The 19,441-nt window shown below is 46.6% G+C and overlaps 1 protein-coding gene across 1 annotated transcript in view; it reads left to right on the top strand.

Annotated features, from left to right (window-relative positions):
* The window catches only part of LOC126214847 (sterile alpha motif domain-containing protein 1-like), a 91,297-nt gene that overhangs the window by 49,489 nt on the left and 22,367 nt on the right, over nt 1-19,441 (top strand). The window contains exons 3-5 of the mRNA XM_049941483.1: nt 3,125-3,179; nt 8,817-8,924; nt 16,440-16,626. Coding sequence (XP_049797440.1) covers nt 3,125-3,179; nt 8,817-8,924; nt 16,440-16,626 — 350 coding nt within the window. The remainder of the gene's footprint in view (nt 1-3,124; nt 3,180-8,816; nt 8,925-16,439; nt 16,627-19,441) is intronic.

Genomic DNA, 19,441 nt, shown 5'->3' with positions numbered 1-19,441 from the left:
TGAGGAGGTCAGTCAAGAAGGCATCTCTCTGACACATTCTGGAAGAGCCCCACAGGGAGTTGACATATAAGCTGGACGAAATATGTCCTGATGACACCAAATGACAGAGGGATGTAGACAATGCAGAGAGATAAGGTGAAGCGAGGAAGGATAACGCCGACTGCAACGGCTTGCAGCTAGATGCTCAGTGAGGCGGTTTGGCTACGAACGTCATCCCAGATGAGCTGCATTACACCCCCACGAGATGGAATACGCGGAGGCAGAAAATGAGCAGATACTGCAATTCCAGGAGCAGCTGTAGTTCCTTCCTGTCGGATCTAATGCCACGAATGTTCCATCGGAGGAGAGTCACAACGGGGGAAAGGGGACGGGGAGCAAACGAAGGGTCGTCGCCTCGGCAGCTGCCGACTGCCGACTGCCGGCCTTCGGAGACCCACAGAGGCCGGACGATCCCGTTCCGTGAGATGTGCAGAGGAGTCGGCATTCTCTCTGCGCCGGCCTGTGGGTCCGAGAGCAGAAGAACTGTGGGCAGTGTGCACTGGCGAAGCGGGGTCAGCCGGCTGAGGGCATCACGCGGCGACACCGTCGGAGGGGATCCCCGACCGTCTGTCTTTGTTCCATTCCTTATGGTCCTTGCGGTTGGCAGATTAAACTCAAATGTTTGTCGGTCGGAGGGGTGTAAAAGTCTTCATAGGAGAGTTCCTTTTGTCCCTGCCAGCCAGTCAGTTGTGAAGCAGTCGATTTTCCTGCAGGGGGCGATGATTTGGTGGCTCGTTGCGCAGCTGTAGGAGGAGGAGACAGGGATGCTGCTGTGATACTGGGCGACATTTCAACTGCTGTGCTGCATTTGAGGTTGCAAGTCTGTGTGGCCACATCCTTCGTGAAGCGAGGTGTAGCGAGAACGGTACTGCAATCGCCAGATGGTAAAATGCGGGCTTTCGGCTAGCCGGCAACTTGCGAGCAACGAGGTAAGCTACTTTTTCCTTGACCCGCATCCCCTGGACGGCTCACTCGTCGAAATACACGACACGGGGCATCCTCGGGATGGGGCTACACGGTCGCCGTTGCCATCGATACAGTAGGGAGACAGAGGTGGCTTATCACCCTCGTGAGCATCCCTACCACAGGTAACACATCTCGCCACGTTTTGACAGGATGTGTGAGTGTGAGTGTGAGTGTGGTCGAAATGTTGACGCTGGTAGCAACGCATCGGGTTTGGAATGTACAGTCGGACCGTGACGACTTTGTAGCCTGCTCGTTCAAACGCGAGAAAATCAGGGGGTGTAGGCACTCGGGTTGTATCGACCTTTTTCATTACCTGACGGACTACAGTGATGCTCGATCACAGAGGTAAGTTTGGATTTCTCCCTCGGTCAGACCATCCAGCAGCCGAGTGTAAATAACACCGCGTGACAAATTGAGTGTTCGACGGTCCTCGACACGAGCAGGACAGCCGTGGAGGGGCCAAGCTGTAAGCAGTTGTAAGACACAAACACCACAATCGGGCTCCAGAAGCAAAGTTCTATTACGTAAACGATAGCAGGGTTTCACGGGGCCTGCAATTGCATCAACGTCTTTTTGAATAAGAAAGAGAGTAAGTGTAGCAAAGGACGGACAAATGGTTCAAATGGCTCTGAGCACTATGGGACTTAACATCTGAGGTCATCAGTCACCTAGAACTTAAAACTACTTAATCCTAACTAACCTAAGGACATCACACACATCCATGCCCGAGGCAGGATTCGAACCTGCGACCGTAGCGGTCGCCCAGTTCCAGACTGACGCGCCTAGAACCGCTCGGCCACAACGGCTGGCAAAGGACTGACATCCTTCAGTGTATGATAACATGTCTAACTGAGGTGCAGCTGCGAGATTCTTTGAATTTAGAACCTTTAGTCTCATTCCGTTTATGTTCACTAGACGTGGACTCAGATGCTGATTGACTGACTGCAACCCCCCGCCCCCCCCCCCCCCCGCCCCGCCCAAAGACTGCCAGTGTCTCCCACAGAGCGCTCCTTCCTCCTCAGAGGGGGAGTAACGACCACCGACCACGAACCCTACCTGTGAACCCGGGGCTGGGAACCATCCGGTCACCTGTTACACTCCAAACGTGTGGACCCAGGGAGGAACAAGAAACACTGAGGAGCCTCAAATCCCAAAGTGGAGGAAGGCTTAGAGATGGGAAACAAAGAAAAGAAGAAGAAAAAAGAGATGACGAGCTGTTTTGATGTCAGACTATTGAAACCTCAGAACACATTCCCAAAAGTATCCCAGACATGTTCCCCAAGGAGGGGAAGAAGAATAGCAGAAGGACAAACACGCAGCAAGAACAGGCAAGAGGTGCTGCAGACATAGTGTGGGGCCCTGTAGTAGCCAAGCACGAACTCGCCCGAGAGTTGTGAGCCCCCTGTGTGTGTGGGGGGGGATAAGGTAAAGGTGCATTTGCCATTTTATAATTTGCTCTACTGAACTCTCCTTCTGATACAATTAGTTACTTATCATGCTGTTTACGTGAATCTCTAATGCCTGAATCTGGACTGATGCTGACAATTTGCAAAAGTACGTAACAACTTATGTTTCGAGTCTTCTATCCATTCATTTCTTAAGTGTTTAGTGTACATCTCATCTGCTGTTTGTTGACTGTCTTTGTGCCTAAATATTAAAACCCAGACTGGTACCTGGGAACAAGATATTAAAGAGGTCTCTACAATCTACGCAATATATGCCCGTAATGTGTGTGTGTGTGTGTGTGTGTGTGTGTGTGTGTGTGTGTGTGTGTGTGTGTGTGTGTGTGCAGAAGTGAGTGAACATTCTGAACGTGTTCTCTAAGTTGGTGCCATAAAGAAGTAGTCTTACGTGATGCCAGGAGCAAACATTGGAGCGCAACACTACAATGCTGCACCTCCATCTCAGAAATTAAGTATTCTGAGGGAAACGTTAGAAAATTACTGTTATCCTTTTTTGTGGGAGAAGTCTATTCCGTGAAATCTGTCCGTGTGTTGTCGGGTGTCTTTCTTTTCTTTTCTTTTAAATACGTGCATTACAGGCGCTTCACTGCGAGGAGAACCGAACTAGACTTGATGCTTGTTGTCAACTAAATGTGACTGGGCCCTGTCTGTTGCAGACTGCTGCTCCCTGAAGAAAGCGCACTGTCCGAGGAGGCGGTGCTACTGCACCTGGTAAGTGACGCGCCGCTGCAATCAGCTGTTTATACATTGTTACTGCATTCGCCAAGAACGAGCTGAAACATTAATGGACAGGAACTCGGTTGAGAAAAATTACTCCACAGTAGCCGTGAGTACAAACTGTTCACTACACATATTTTTTGTACGGGAGTGGAAGCTTTCTCGGCGAATCTCTCCGACAAAACCTTCCCGAGCTATCGGCCGAGTCGTGGCACATTTCGAAGAGCTTCCCGCTCGTGTATTACTTCAGCTAAAGGTGACGAGTGGGAAACTCGTCGAGATGTCGTGACGGAGCGATGCCACGACTCGGCCGATAATCCGACGAGAAGATTTCGTATTTTGTTCTCTAGATGAATCACACAGAAACACCGGCTTCGACTGATGCCACTGTTATCCCCACTCCTCGTCATCGCCACAATCCGGCCACCGGACGAGCTGCAGCCCGCTCCCACGTTAGCCTGGCTGGGGTCTTTCTAATGGAGTGCTCGATCCCCTTCTAGAAGACGATCGGTGGTCTCCGAACAGCCGTTTCTGACAATATCGAGAATCTGTAGCCCGTCAGTCACACATCCAGCTGTAACGACCAGCTCAGAGATTTTTGTTCTTTACTTGATGTGTGAGGTGACCATTAAAGGCACCTGACACTGGCATAACTCTTGTTAAAAGTAGCTCACCATGTGTGCAATTTCAAAAGTATTCTGACACGATCCAGTCTTTTCCTTGGCGTTGAATCCGTAAACCACTCGAGTAAAGTTTTCTCGAATAAGGTTTTATGCTTCACAATAATGTGTGTGTGGGGGGGGGGGAAGGGGGGGGGAGGAGAGCAGCGACTTTCTTCAATTTGCAGTAACTATTAACATCACATTATTAATTATTTACTTATTTTCCATTTTCAGGTGCCTTAATGACATACATACTTTGCTCACCTTTACTGACCACCATCTGATCATTCACCGTGTCTTAGAAGACGCGTATATCATCGACATTACCAGTGTGGTGCTGAAGAGTGGATAACAAAGTTGACGTATTTTCTCAAAAAAATATTTCTGGCAGCCTCTCTGCTAGTGAATCTCTTTGGCGGGTAGCCGAGCGGGAACACAAAGGGAGCGATGCTCCAGTTACTGGGAGCTCCAGCGTCACGCACGAAATGCAGCCCCTCGGAGGAACAGCATTCAGAGCTGGAAAAAAAGAGTGCAACGAAAAAAGGATACACTACATTCTGCAAAGACTCACCATTTTACACACAAAAGGAACAACATGTAAAAGACAACACAAACAGCTAAGAAGTGTACAAACAAACAAACAAACACACGTGTACACTCGGCGCAGTGGCTCACGGAAGCTACTGTAAAGGTATTTCCCATTTTCGGTCACTACCGTCAGCCACTGCGCACAGTGTACAGGCTGTTACAAAAAGGTACGGCCAAACTTTCAGGAAACATTCCTCACACACAAATAAATAAAATATGTTATGTGGACATGTGTCCGGAAACGCTTAATTTCCATGTTAGAGCTCATTTTATTACTTCTCTTCAAATCACATTAATCGTGGAATGGAAACACACAGCAACAGAACGTACCAGCGTGACTTCACTTTGTTACAGGAAATGTTCAAAATGTCCTCCGTTAGCGAGGATACACGCATTCACCCTCCGTCGCACGGAATCCCTGATGCGCTGATGCAGCCCTGGAGAATGGCGTATTGAATCACAGCCGTCCACAATACGAGCACGAAGAGTCTCTACATTTGGTACAGGGGTTGCGTAGACAAGAGCTTTCAAATGCCCCCATAAATGAAAGTCAAGAGGGTTGAGGTCAGGAGAGCGTGGAGGCCACGGAATTGGTCCACCTCTACCAATCCATCGGTCACCGAATCTGTTGTTGAGAAGCGTACGAACACTTCGACTGAAATGTGCAGGACCTCCATCGTGCACGAACCACATGTGTCGTACTTACCTTCCTTCAGTTGGGCCAACTGGCGCTGAATCGAGGAAGTACAGTACATACTGACGAAACTAAAATGAGCTCTAACATGGAAATTGAGCGTTTCCGGACACATGTCCACATAACATCTTTTCTTTATTTGTGTGTGAGGAATATTTCCTGAAAGTTTGGCCGTACCTTTTTGTAACAGCCTGTATATCTCTGTCAGTACTGAGATGAGAGCCACCATCTTGGATTTCAGTTAGAGCCCATGCTTGGTGGGTTTTATGTAACTAACGTCCTACGAATATAAGCCATTTAAAATCACTGACGCATTGAGGATCTCTCAAAAACACACAATACTGATATGATTTTTTTGTACTCTAATGACAGGAAATGTGACACTGGTGATTAAAAAATGTTAATATTTACATGTTTCACACAATGACTTGCACATTACAGAAGTGTGGCATTTAAAGGCACGAGCACATTGAAGATCCATGGAGACGTGTTGTGCTCGGACGATACGATGTCTTACAACCAATATCCGTTGATAGACAGTGATTCAAGTCTTCAGGATATGAGACACAAACACGTAACGTGGAAATTCAGCATTGTGTAATGAAAAGAGACACGGAATTGTGAAGCTGGGCTTGTGTGATGTGTAGCTGGTTATTTACCTTAGCATTTTCTAGGAGGTTCTGGTACTTTTCTTATCACTTTAAAAGAAGGATGGTTGTAGTATTTGTACTTACATAAATATACGTTTCGAGAAGCCTTTTGAATGTGACAAGTTCTTAAGATTCCAGTACTGAACAGAAACACTGATCGAGTAAGATTGACTTCAGTGTTTCACTAAAAAGTGACAATGAAGAAGTAATTTTTATTTTATGTGGAAGGCCACGGTAAAGATGTATTACACTAATGTAATGGAACTTCTATAAGCCGATGTCCTCACTGATAGCACACGGAACATCATTTTTGTCTTTTAACGTGTGCGCGAATATTGAAACTTTTATTTATACCAGTGTTTGGAATTTTTATTTATGTATACTAAACACAGAGCAACACGACTAGCATATGGACAAGGGCATTTTAATAGAGCTGACGTATAAATTTTTTGCTGGCCCTTTTGGTAAACAAAGTGTGTGACCTGCAAGCAAGACAAGTGCTGCGGGACAGCACCGGTGTAGCAACTGGAATGTCCGACAATATGCGGATGTCGTGTCTCATGTAGCGTCGGTGTCTACGTCTATGTCGGCCGGTCATCCCGAGTGAGGACAGCTTAAAGGTATCACACAGCTAGTTTACACTTGTCCGTTTCGAAAATTTGCATTTACAAGGGTACGTCAATTACTATCCACAATTTAGTTATAGTATTGTTTATTTTGGTAGTACTGTTGTTTTATGTTGAAGCCTGCAATTCGAAGCGAACACCGAGGATTGCTGTCAAAAGGTGTTGTGTTGTTGCACTGCTGAAACGCTCCAGAAGCTCAGATTTGAAGTACTGGACCATGCTCCACACAGTCCAGATCTTGCCCCTTCTGACTATCACTCGTTTGGTCCACTCAAACAGGCATTAAGGGCCCGTCGCTTTGCCTCGGACGAAGCAGTGAAAGAAGCTGTGCATTCCTGGCTCGCAGCCCAACCGAGATCCTACTTTTAGGAGGGCATCAGGAAGATTGTACGACGACGGACCGAGTGCGTCGAAACGCAAGGAGACTGTATCGAAAAAATGATGTTCTTGTAAGTTTCCTATTTGATTACAATAAAATTTTATAACTACTTTGCGGATAATAATTGACTTACTCTCGTACCGTGCAGTTTACACACGTCACCTGTAGCTACAAACTGTTGCCAGATTATGCCGTGGTCGTGTACTCCCCACGGTAGCCGTCATACAGAATTTGTAAGGACCGGCCTCCATTTTGTCCACCTGAGGTGACCGATTCGGGGCAGACCTCCGACGTTTCACTTCACTGTGGCACGATGTGCCTCATTCGGCAGTCATCTTTCTGAGATTCCGATAAAAACGAACAGACAAAAAGAGTGCGAGTCCTCAGGTCAGAAGATGACATTTCGTAGCAGTTTACACGTACCACTGTAATTACCTCTGACATAATTTCTCAGATTTTATACGGTCTCTTATTTCATAAAAGCACGAGACAGCGGGGAGGGGGTGGGAGATTGTCAGTAGTTCTCTCTCTCTCTCTCTCTCTCTCTCTCTCTCTCTCACACACACACACACACACACACACACACACACACACACACACACACTTAAGAGCACGGGCGGTGTCTTAGCTTTTGAAACTACTAGTTTGTTCTTCAAGGAGGAGGGAGGGAAGGATAAGTCGGGGAAAGCTGGCAGGCGACTCAGAGGAGTCGTACTTTTGTACGCGTCTCGTGGCGGAACCGAAATTCCACGTGCCGGACATAATTACTGGGGCAGCAGTTTTGTCTCACAGTCTTTTGACGATTCCTTATTTCTTCGTTCCCAATTCTCTACAGTGTCGGTAGCTGATGGATTTGTTTCCACTGTTCTTCTAATGGCAGGACTTTACTCTGTGTAGTTCCTTCCACTAATGATTTGTACAGTGTTTTATTCTTTTTTGTATATTTTTTAAACATTTTCAATGTGACTTGTAGAGACATTAATTAACATGTCCATTTGTCTCATAAGAATTAATCATAGTATCAAAGCACAACAATACAGGACATTAAATAAAATACAGATACCCCAGTTCTGTGCTGTACGTGTGATTTATCAGAAATGGGCGTACTGTTAATGCCAACATTAAACGCCGGCCGGAGTGGCCGTGCGGTTCTAGGCGCTTCAGCCTGGAACGGCGTGACCGCTGCGGTCGCAGGTATCCTGCCTCGGTCATGGATGTGTGTGATGTCCTTAGGTTAGTTAGGTTTAAGTAGTTCTAAGTTCTAGGGGACTGATGACCACAGATGTTAAGTCCCATAGTGCTCAGAGCCATTTTGAACCAACATTAAACATTCATTGGTCTTTCGTAGAAAAAAGAGACCTATAGTGTACTTCTCTAATTCCAACAACATGTTTATTAGGTAAGTTGTATGTGGAAGAGAGTAGTAAGTTTGTCGACTGACTTTCCTACGGATTAAGATAAAATTACTGCCTATCACCTGCAAATTCATTCTGGAACCTGACTAGTTAGGTGACACTCAGAAATAAGAGTGGCACAGGGCTCAGTGAGTTAAGAACATACAGATTAGTGAAGCAAATCAGAGGAAGGGCCGGATGTCGGAATCACGCTAAAGACTTGTAGAATAAGTTAACTTCCATTCACGATACTTGCCGGGCGGTCCCAGCATTTCGAAGGTGTCAAGAGAGACTTTACTGGACGGTATGCCGACAGAGCACCGGCGGCACAAACAGTAGCTTTACGAGACTGCGAACCGTGCTCCAGTGTGTGGAGTACTGGGCTGCCTTCAGACTGCCTCGTGACCCCGGAGTTTGTCTCACATTTACAGGAAGACCCATGGGAGCACAGAACTCCAGGTTGCACGTGTCAGTCCTGTCACCACAGTAGCAATGGAAGCCGTCAGTCGCTTTTTCTTGTGTGTGTGTGTGTGTGTGTGTGTGTGTGTTTTATTGTTTATGTAACAGTCGATTTTAGCACAGGTCACCAGTAAATTCTAGTACTAATGTGGCTGTTTGCCAAATATGTCTCGTTTCAGGTTTTTAACAGACGAGGAGCTGAAGATCGTAGCCCAAGCAGTTTTAGGAGTTGCCGTTTTTGTCACTTGTGTAGCTCTGCTGAGCTTGCTGTGGAAAATGTGTGCAAGGTACAGTACATAGCATACTCGACCGAAATTTAAATTTAAAACATTAAAATGGGTCATTTCACTCACTTCTTGGACACGCACAAAAATATAGCGCATTCCTGGCTGAATATACACTCTAAAAAAAGGGGAAGCAAATTGGTAGATGTGATGCACGTGTACAGACAAACAAAAAGAGGAGTAGAATTTCAGAAAAATTGTACGATTCATCCAACAGAAAGACCTCCACAAATACGCGAGCAGTTATTTGGCTCGCCACCGATTGACAGAGTTATCGGGTGTTCTCCTTAGGGATATCGCGCCAAATTCTGTCCAATCGGCGCCTCAGATCCTCAGAATCCCGAGTCGGTTGACGGGCCCTGTCCACAGTGCTCCAAGTGTTCTGGACCAGGCAGAGATGCGGTGGTCTCGCCGGCCGGCGTAGGGTTCGGCAAGCGGGAAGAAACTGGTGTCGCGTGCGAGCGGGCGTTATCTCGCTGAAATGTGAGCCCGGGGTGGCAACGTAACGGGCGCAGAATTCCCTCGACATACCACTGTGCTGTTGAGGGCGCCAAGGGTGCCAACCGAAGGGCTCCTGCAGACCCTGACTCCCGGCTGTCGGGCCACGTGACGGCCGACACTCAGATCGGACTGCCGATGCTGTCCGCGGTGTCTCCAGACACGACTCCCGCTTCAAACTGAGCCACAGGGACTGTCAGAGGTGCCGTGGTCAGTGGTGGGGTACCGACCCGCCACTTCTTCCCACGGCGTCCTCACAGCACAGCACAGCGGTACGCCGACAGCGTTCTGTGCCCCGTTTTGCCGCCCTTGCTGGCGTGCCTTCCCGGGCCTGTATTTCGGCAAGATAATGCCCGGCCGTACGGGGCGAGTTTCTAGTGCTCGCCTTCACGCTATCTCGACCGGCAAAGTCACGAGATCCTCCCCGACTCAGAACACTTGGAGTATTATGCGCAGATCTTCCGACCGGCTCTGGATTTTGATGATCCGATGTGCCGATCGGACAGAATTTGGCACGACAACCCTCAGGAGGACATGTAACAGCTCTACCGATCCACGCCGACCCGAACAACTGCTCGCATTAGGGTCAGACGTGGACCGATGCGTTACTCACTTGCCCAATTTGTGAAGCTCTTTCTCTCGACTAAATCGTCCACTTTTTGTTCAATTGTAACGATTTGTTTTTCTGTATACATCTCCCTTCCATTCGGATAATTTCTTTGTCGTATACCCTTCCCCCACTTAAGAGCGTAAATAAATTACCGAAAGGACAAATGACATATTGCCATTTAAAAAAAGCACATAAAAATTTCTTCTTATAGTTCCAATGGGCATTCGACACTGTGCAACAATGATAACTGAAGTAAACGATACGTGTATGTGGCACGTCTTTGCAAAAATTTGATGGGTCAGAAAAATAGTTGTCTGATACTACCCACCAACTGTCTGTCAAAAAAGAAGATAATGTTCAGAACCCACCAACTGTATATACAGGGTGGGTGAGCAGGAGAGGTACGTGTTTTGACAGATGATAGTACTATTGTTTCTGAACAAAAAACTTGACGTGGATATACAGTGGCGGTCAAAATAATAGAGCCACCTGGCAAAGGTTTGGAATAAAGTGCACATTTATTACTAGACATGTTTGAACTATGATGGAAACCATTACAACCGAGTCACATTGTACTATAGTCAGTTATATAGATAACACAACACAAAATAATCAGTAATAATCAATAATATTCAAAAGAATACCAGACCACAGGGTCAAAAAAATAGAGCCAATTGAAACAAATATATTGTACTTGATCTCAGTCTTATGAAACGTACAGGAACAGTCTTTTTTGCATAGGACTGCATTAGTACTTCGTGGGGTAACCCTTATTTTTGAGGATTGCCCTGCACCTCTTACCCATAGAGTCTACTAAACGCCTGCATTCGTCACTACTGATCGCATACCAGGCTCTCTGGATTTCTTCCCACAGTTTTTCTGACGATGTAGCTTTTGAGCGGTCAATTCTCTTGTCTAAGATCTCCCATAAGTTCTCAATGGGTGATGCGTCAGGGGACTGAGGTGGCCACTCTAATACTTCGATATTGTGCTCTTGAACAAACTGCCTTATGATCCTTGCAGTATGCTTTGGATCGTTATCGTGCTGAAATTTCCATTTCAGCGGCATTTCCTCTTCAGCATAAGGCAGCATCACATTTGCCAAGATGTCTTTGTACATTTCTGCGTTCATTATGCCGTTGATACGGTGTATTGGACCAATGCCGTACCACGAAAAACATCCCCATACCATAACACTTCCGCCACCGTATTTCACAGTTTTTAAAGTGTACTTGGGATTAAATTCCTCGTTTGGTGGGCGGCGCACATAGACTTTTCCGTCTGAGGCAAACCTATTAAACTTGGATTCATCGGACCAAAGGATGTTCCTCCACCAAGTATTAGGTTTTTGTTCATTTCTCCGGGCAAAGGCTAACCTTTTCCGAACATTAGCTTGTGAAACATGCTTCTTTCTTGCAATGCGCCCATTCAATTTTGCAGATCTCAGTCGTCTTTGAATCGTTGAGGTTGATGGTTGAACATCATGTTCGTCGCTAAACAAAATGGCTTTCAGTCGTGGTGTTGACAAAAATGGGTCTTTCTTCACTTCCCTAGTGATGAGTCTGTCTACGCGAGGAGTAGTTACACGAGGTCGCCTCCTGTTCTCCACCTGCGGCTTTGTTTGTTTTGACCGTCTCATGGCGTTCTGGACTCGTTTTCGCGAAACGTGCAAGACATTGGCTATTTTATTCTTGGACATCCCACTTTTGAACATCCGGAACATTACTATACGCTCATCTTCACTGGTATGCTTTGCTCTGCCCATCTAGACGAATGTAAACAAAACCACACGTCAATTTACATACAAAACAACTGCATAAAAATCAATTTAAAGGCACATGTGTAAAGCGGCTCTATTATTTTGACCCATAAGATTCTTACCTTTATGCCTCTTTTCACACGTCTAGCTCAAACGCTTCCTTTCGGACGACTAAAGATAGCAGCAACGTCTTCCCTGATGTTGTCTACAAGGGACTGACAACACGGCACTCGTGGCGATTTCGCGAACTAATAGATATCCTAGTTCTTAATCTCGTCAATAGAGGTGGCTCTATTATTTCGACCGCCACTGTATGCTCTAGTCCGAACGGTTTCCGAGATAGAACACTTTTTATGTACATTTTTATTCATTTTCTGTATTGCTCATTCTCACTATTTACAACATACCACGCTCGTGGTCTATCGAGTCGGAAAACTACCTCAAACTGAAACTTCCTGGCAGATTAAAACTATGTGCCGGACCGAGACTCGAACTCGGGACCTTTGCCTTTCGCGGGCAAGAGCCTCGGTCCGGCACACAGTTTTAATCTTCCAGGAAGTTTCATATCAGCGCACACTCTGCTGCAGAGTGAAAATCTCATTCTGGAAACATCCCCCAGGCTTTGGCTAAGCCATGTCTGCGCAATATCCTTTCCTTCAGGAGTGCTAGTTCAAAAGGTTCGCAGGAGAGCTTCCGTAAAGTTTGGAAGGTAGGAGACGAGTAACTGGCAGAAGTAAAGCTGTGAAGACGGGGCGTGAGTCGTGCTTGGGTAGCTCTGTTGGTAGAGCATTTGCCCGCTAAAGGCAAAGGTCCCGAGTTCGAGTCTCGGTCCGGCACACAGTTTTAATCTGCCAGGAAGTTTCATATCAGCGCACACTCCGCTGCAGAGTGAAAAATCTCATTCTACCTCAAAGTGGGCTACAAAAAGCACCTAAGCTACAGCCCACGCGCATCACGCGAGATTTTCGGTATTCTCGCAATATCTTCGTGCAAACTGTTAGTCCTAGACTAAAATTAAGTAGGACTTTTCTTTGTAGCAAATTTAATTTAGTTTAATTGTTTTCGTCGGAGGGTGCGGTTTTCACGTTATTGGAGAAGAACTTACGAAAGTGATAATAAATGTGTTGTATTTCAGAAACCATTCGCAATAGTGCACAGGTCAACATGAAGATTCACTAATACTATCATGCCTCAAAGCATGTACCTTTCCTCCTGACTCACTCTGTATATATATCGGACAAAGAGTACACAGATTAAGGATTTAGATTTGCAATGTTTTCCTTCACACATACCCGTTAATCAATTAGTGAAGTTCAAAACAACACAGGTGCCACATAAGTCCACTATAAAAGCCTATAAACTTTTCTATTCAATTATTTGATTTTCTGCCCCGCCACCTGCCCACCCCCGACTCCCAACAAAAAAGACAGATGTGGAATGTAATTTAAATTATAGAGAAACTACGGTAGTGGGTGACACAAAATAATGGTGAGAACAAATTGGAGGAGGGGCTGCTGTGCATACAGCTGCCGACGAGGAACTCTCAATTATATAAGCTGCTGACTCGTATACATTCAGTTCTCGATACTGAAGATAGGCGGAAAGGATTTTGGATTACTGACATTCAAGATTTCACACAGAAGAGGACTGTAACAGACACTTCTCTGCTTTCCATACTTCCACTCTATGCAGGGTGTGACACGTGCGGTGCGAGCGCCATCTCCGGTGTCGTGCAGGAAGCGGAAGTCTACCTCCTCAGGCGGGCCGGCCGAGGCTGTGACACCCTCTGAAGTGTTTTTGTTGTCAGTTTAGGGTTTCGTGTAGCTGCTGGCTGATTTCTTGTACTCGAAGCCGAGTCTGAACACCTTACGAGGTCTGCCACCCGACGTAATATCCGACGTATTTATCTCTTTCTTTAATCGCGTTGCTGTAGTCGATTTTCTCGAAGCACGGGTCCAGCTAACCAGTGCCTCTGAAATCCCATGTATAGCTGAGGAAAGGCTCGACTCCTTCATGTTCTGCAGCTGTCAGTGGAGCAAAAGGAGGAAACTCGGCACAAAAAAGCACGCCCACTACCCTCCTTTTACAAACATACATCTCCTCGAATGGGTTTACACATCACTAGAGTGACTATCGAATTAGAGCAGAACACAACTTTTCTTACTGCACACACCTCGAAGGCTCAACGTGAGATTCCAGGTTACGGGATATTTTATTTGTCACAAAACCATCTTGTCTTTTGTTTTCATTCTCGGAGAGTGCAGTTCCACACGTCCCATTTAATGCCTGCACACACGAAAACAAGCACTGCACACAGTATACGTTGCTCGTCTTACTGCCTACTTAATATTATTCTGTCACAATCACCTTTCCTCGTATTAAACGAGAAATGTGAAATGCGGTTTGCCGAAACTGGCACGTGGCACGTCACCCGTCACCCGGCCTCGCACGCAGACCTCGGGGGACGTGGTGTACAGTTTTAACCGAGAATAAACTGGAAGAGTCACGAGCAGCCTCAGAAATACGTCTCGTAAAATCGTCGCAGCATTTAGCACGCGAGACCGGTGAGCCGGTAGCGTAGCTGGCACAAACCTAGACGGGAACCTTACAGAGGAGAGGTAATCCACCGACTGGAGAGTCCGCGTCACCGAAAACATCTTGCGCTACTCTCACAGTCGCACTGGCTGTGCAGCCTCTCCCTCTCGTGCTGTCCCGCACAATGTAACTGCAGCTCATTTCATTAGTTGTCAGCTCTCTGGAAAACGGTGGCAATATATTGTCCTGTTACAGTTTGGAAGAGAAAGACGAGTCCAGTAACTGGCGGAGCATCGACTGCACACCACATTCCTGTTTGCGTGCCGTGCGGATGCTCCCGATGTAACTGGTGAAAATTTTCAGCACTCCGACATAAACTGTTCACATATGCACCTGCGCTTCCTCTGGTGTTTAGTGACGGTGTTGGGATCTGTCACTCAGCACTCAGCGCGCCATCCTAGGGGACATTCCAGCTGAGACTGCTGTATCAAGTTTTAATTTACAGATACCAGTTAAAACTGTCTCAAAATCGTTTCACCTGAATACTATCAAAGGACCCTAAAGCATTTTCTAAGCTCAACAAGTGCGACATCCTGTGACTTCCCGACAGGATACACTCAGACGGCACTGCCGATGTAGTATCCGAGACTGGTCGCCTCTCACATTTCACCGGGTGAATACTATTCGGTAATAAGGCGAGGCTGCAGTCTGCCTCGTCACGTCTGTCACTCGGCTCCAGGTCGGAGCGTCGTAGACTGTACGTGACGGCTCGGCACACAAAGTCGGCGTCTGCTCCAGTGCTTCTGTCAATCTTCGTCCCAAATGTGCAATGTGGAAAAGGGATCTGTTCCTTTATCCACAGACTGAGGTTCACAAAAATATTACTCTTTGTAAGATACTATATTTGTTCTATTGATTTACAATACAGGTCACATCCTGCCATCTGTCTCCTGCAGACGACACTCCGTCCCGTCACGCGTCGTCGCAGTTACCACGTTTTCCGACGCGAGCCACAACCAGAGTAACTCTTTCACTTTGGTGACCGGCACGAATCTCACAAGTTCAGAAAGAAAGAGGGACTACCCACATCTCTGAACCTGAACCTAGTCTCGTATGTGTGTTTGCGAGACGAGGAGTGAGCGGCGAGGGGCCGGACACAGTTTGTTAACAGGAGGGAAAAAAAATTTAAAAATGTTGTCGGCAGACTATGCTGGCGCCGCATAGCCCCTGCAGGAATGAACGTGCATTTAGGAAACATCAATTGTGTGAAATTAAGCTTGCTCGATTTGTACACAGTATCTCGCAAATAGCAGATGCAGGTTAACATCTTTTACTTTTTTTTCACGACACTATCCCTTCTGTTCAACTGCTCTTCCAATCCTTCGCTGTCTCTGACAGAATTACAATGTCACTGGCAAACTGTAATTTTTTTTATTTATTCTCCCAGAACCTTATTATCCCTTCCAAGTTTCTCCTGGCTTTCCTACAATGACTGCTGTATGTACAGACGGAATATCACACGGAGGGGCCACTACTCCCTACCCAACCACTACTTCACTTTTGTGTCCTTTGGATATCAGAACTGCAATCTGATTTCCGCACAAGCTGCAGATAACTTTTCACTCCCAGTCCTTTATTCCTGCCTTCATCATTTCGAGGCGTGTATTCGTGTAAACATTTCCAAAAGCTTTCTCCAAGTCTACGTACATTATAAACACAGATTTACTTTTCTCGAATCTACCGTCCACGGTAAGTTGCAGAGTTAGTATTGCCACGTGTGCTCTCTTTCAGTCTCAGGAACTCGAGCACACGATCCGCAAGATCAGTTTCTACCAGTTTTTTTGATTCTCCTGTAAATAATTTGTGTCAGTACTATTCACATCAGTCTTCTCTGTAATGGGAATAATTCTCGTTTAAGTCTGAGAGTATTTCATCTGTCTCAGATATGCCGCACACCGAGTGGAATAGTTTTGTCTCTCGAGGATTTAAATAACTTCTACTCGAGGGCCCTTCAGTGGTCTGGCTAATTCTTCTCGCCGTCTTACATCTGCCAGCTCAGCTGAGCTCACCCTTCGCAGAGTAGAGGTACAGCCGTGTAAGTGACTCGTGTGCGCAGACGCCTGCGGCGGCGGCGGCGCGTGGCGGCGGCGGCGGGGGCGGACCTGCTGGACGACGCGGACGCGGCGAGCCTCAGCTCGCAGCAGGTGTTCGTGGTGGAGCGGCTGCGCGACAGACCGCCGCGCTACGAAGAGGCCGCCCGGGACTTCGCCGTCGAGAAGCCGCCCCCGTACTCCGAGGTCGTGGTAAGAGCCGATCATCTTCTGCAGTGTACCACTCTCATTTTGTTTCCCCTCTCTGACGTTGATTTTGGGAACAGTTACAGGGACTCTCCTAGAAGTTTTGCTAGTTCAGATTTGTCATCAGAAATTTGAAATTCTGTCAGTAATGTTAAACAGTGCACACTCCGGGCTGGAATATCGACAATGCAGGAAAAGGCAGATCACCAGTTACTGTACAGGTGCCACCACGTGTTGCAGACAGGCGCACTTCATCGGGGAAAAGAAAGAGGTAAACACACACATGACCACTAACTCCGGCAACTCGAACCACAATTTCCCAGACATGGCAGTCTAGTCTGGGGGGGGGGGGGGGCACTTGCTTGCTTGTGTGAATGAATGCTGTGTGTGTTTCCCTGTGACAACAGTGATTACTGTCCGTCCTCCGCCTATCGATATTTTACCGCAATCTGTCTACGCGTAACGTTTTGTCGTCAGTCTGGTTCTACGATCGTGTAAGAGTGACGACAGAACTGACACAAATCTACAGCATTAAAACTTTCGCTAAGTCGTTCCAAAATAGTCACGGAGGAAGAACTGGTATGAGGACGGAAGCGCCGTGTGGTGTTAAATTGAAGAAGGCAGCCGTCGTTCACCGTGTTCCCGGTACACGGTTGAAGAGAGGGACGTTCTCCCACGTGAATTTCTCTGACAACTACAGCAACAACGAGAAGCTTGGCGCAGATACTTACGTGCGGACATAGAAATGTACTGGAAACTGTTAACAGGCGCTACGGGAGTCTCACCGCAACGTTAAGTTGTTGGCCACTTGCTAAATTTCAGGCAGACCTTTTATTAGCCGTAACTCCGAAACTAAGCATTTGCGGACCTATGTTTATATGAACTTTTTTCTTTAGTTTTACTTGTCGAATAACATATTGAAATATTCGCGTAACCTCGTGAATCACCCTGTATACATGTTTTACTACTAAACAATATGTGAACACTGTGATGCAGAAATGTAAAAGCAGAAAGAAGAGAAAAAAGTAATGCTAATCAGTAGCAGCAAAAACTGAATGAGGTGCGGCAGTGGTGAGACACCGGAACCACGAGCGGCAGAATGGCCCAGTCGTGCAGACCGACGTTTCCTGCTCTGCACACAAACACACGGTGCACGTGATCGGATGGTTCCTCCTTCCAGATGGACACAAATCACTGATTTCTTTGGCCCATCCGTGCACGTCTTCCGTATGTAGTAACTAGGGCCCAGATTTTAATGACCTAAAAATATATATATATGAAGTCACTTGTGGCGTAAAGAGTATATTAATATGAACTTAAAATAACATTTCATAAAGTTTATTTGAAAACAAAAATATTGGGAAAAGGATACATTACTACTCGCCATAAACATGAAACGTCGAGTTCCAGACAGTCGCAACGAAAAGACTGTGACACACTTTGCTTTCGGCCAAAGCCTTCTTCAGGGAAGAAAACACACATTCACACGAGCGAGCGTACACGACGACTACCTCCGGCAGTTCGAACCGTAATGACGGAACGAATGCTCATATAGTACTTACATTTTGCTGTGTTTCAAACCTACTAGCACTTAGTTTTGAAATATCTACAAGTGTATGTCCCATCAGTCTTCAGTTTCTGCAGAATTGCACTGGATCACAAGGTGCATTTGCACGTTTTCCATTTTCAAACACTACGGGTTGACGGTGATAATTTTGTACCTGGGAATGCTCCTTTCCATATCACAGGAGTGTGTTTGAAGGTGGTGAGGTGTCTGCAGGCCGGCTTTGGTTCATTGTCTTTAAATGTCACTATTCTGCACATTGTGGAATATCCAGTATTCTGCTGGAGAGCGCTTTGCAGTTTGTTGTTCACTTTGTCAACCAAACAACGACGAGATGGACCCAGCTCACTCTGCAGATGCTGGATATCACGCAGTTGAGCTCCAGCAGCTTCCAGTTGTGTGGTGGCTCGGATACCACCAATAAGTTCGCATCGATATATGCCGAGTTTCTGGACAACGTAGGCTACCTGCAATACCTCTGTCACAGTTTTGATTGCACTTGATTAACTGCCCTCAAGCTCACTAAAGTCTTTATTTTGGTGCAGTAGTACTCTGCAGCATTGAGCAAGAGCCCCATCGTGTCAGAACAGGCTGAGGGGAGGGGGGGGGGGGGGATTTTCGTGCCACAGGAAATTAATTTGCCCACATCGGGCTAATTTAATTGCAACTGTGTAATTTTGTAACGCGTGTGGAACGCGAGTGACATACTGGGATACGGAGTCTGGAGCCCCTTGGCTGATTTAGCTGTGTGTTAAAAGTTACCGAGACACTGTCTCTGTCTCTGATCACAGCGGCTTCACAGAGTTGTCACACAAAATGACCACTGTCGAGTGTCTAGGGCGCTGCAGTCATGGACTGTGCGGCTGGTTCCGGCGGAGGTTCGAGTCCTCCCTCGGGCATGGGTGTGTGTGTGTTTGTCCTTAGGATAATTTAGGTTAAGTAGTGTGTAAGCTTCGGGACTGATAACCTGAGCAGTTGAGTCCCATAAGATTTCACACACATTTGAACATCACTGTCGAGTCATTTACTCTCTCTAGCGCTTCGTGCATTAGGAGGAACATTTCTCCAGGCCTGTCAACTTTTAGAACACCAAAAACAATATTTGCAACATAATACCCACCCGTATTGGTTTGTTACACCTGCGGACATCCAAACCTGTAGTTCATATAATAAATGTGCTCACCGCGTGGTGGCAGGAAGGGTTGAAGGGGAAAAAAGAGGAGTTAAGTAAGAGGACTGGAGAGGTCTAGGAAAAGG

Source organism: Schistocerca nitens, chromosome 12, assembly GCF_023898315.1.
Source record: "Schistocerca nitens isolate TAMUIC-IGC-003100 chromosome 12, iqSchNite1.1, whole genome shotgun sequence".
In the NCBI taxonomy this organism is placed as follows: Eukaryota; Metazoa; Arthropoda; class Insecta; order Orthoptera; family Acrididae; genus Schistocerca; species Schistocerca nitens.
The sequence above is the reverse complement of the archived record's forward strand: the minus strand, read 5'-3'. Positions and strand labels throughout refer to the sequence as shown.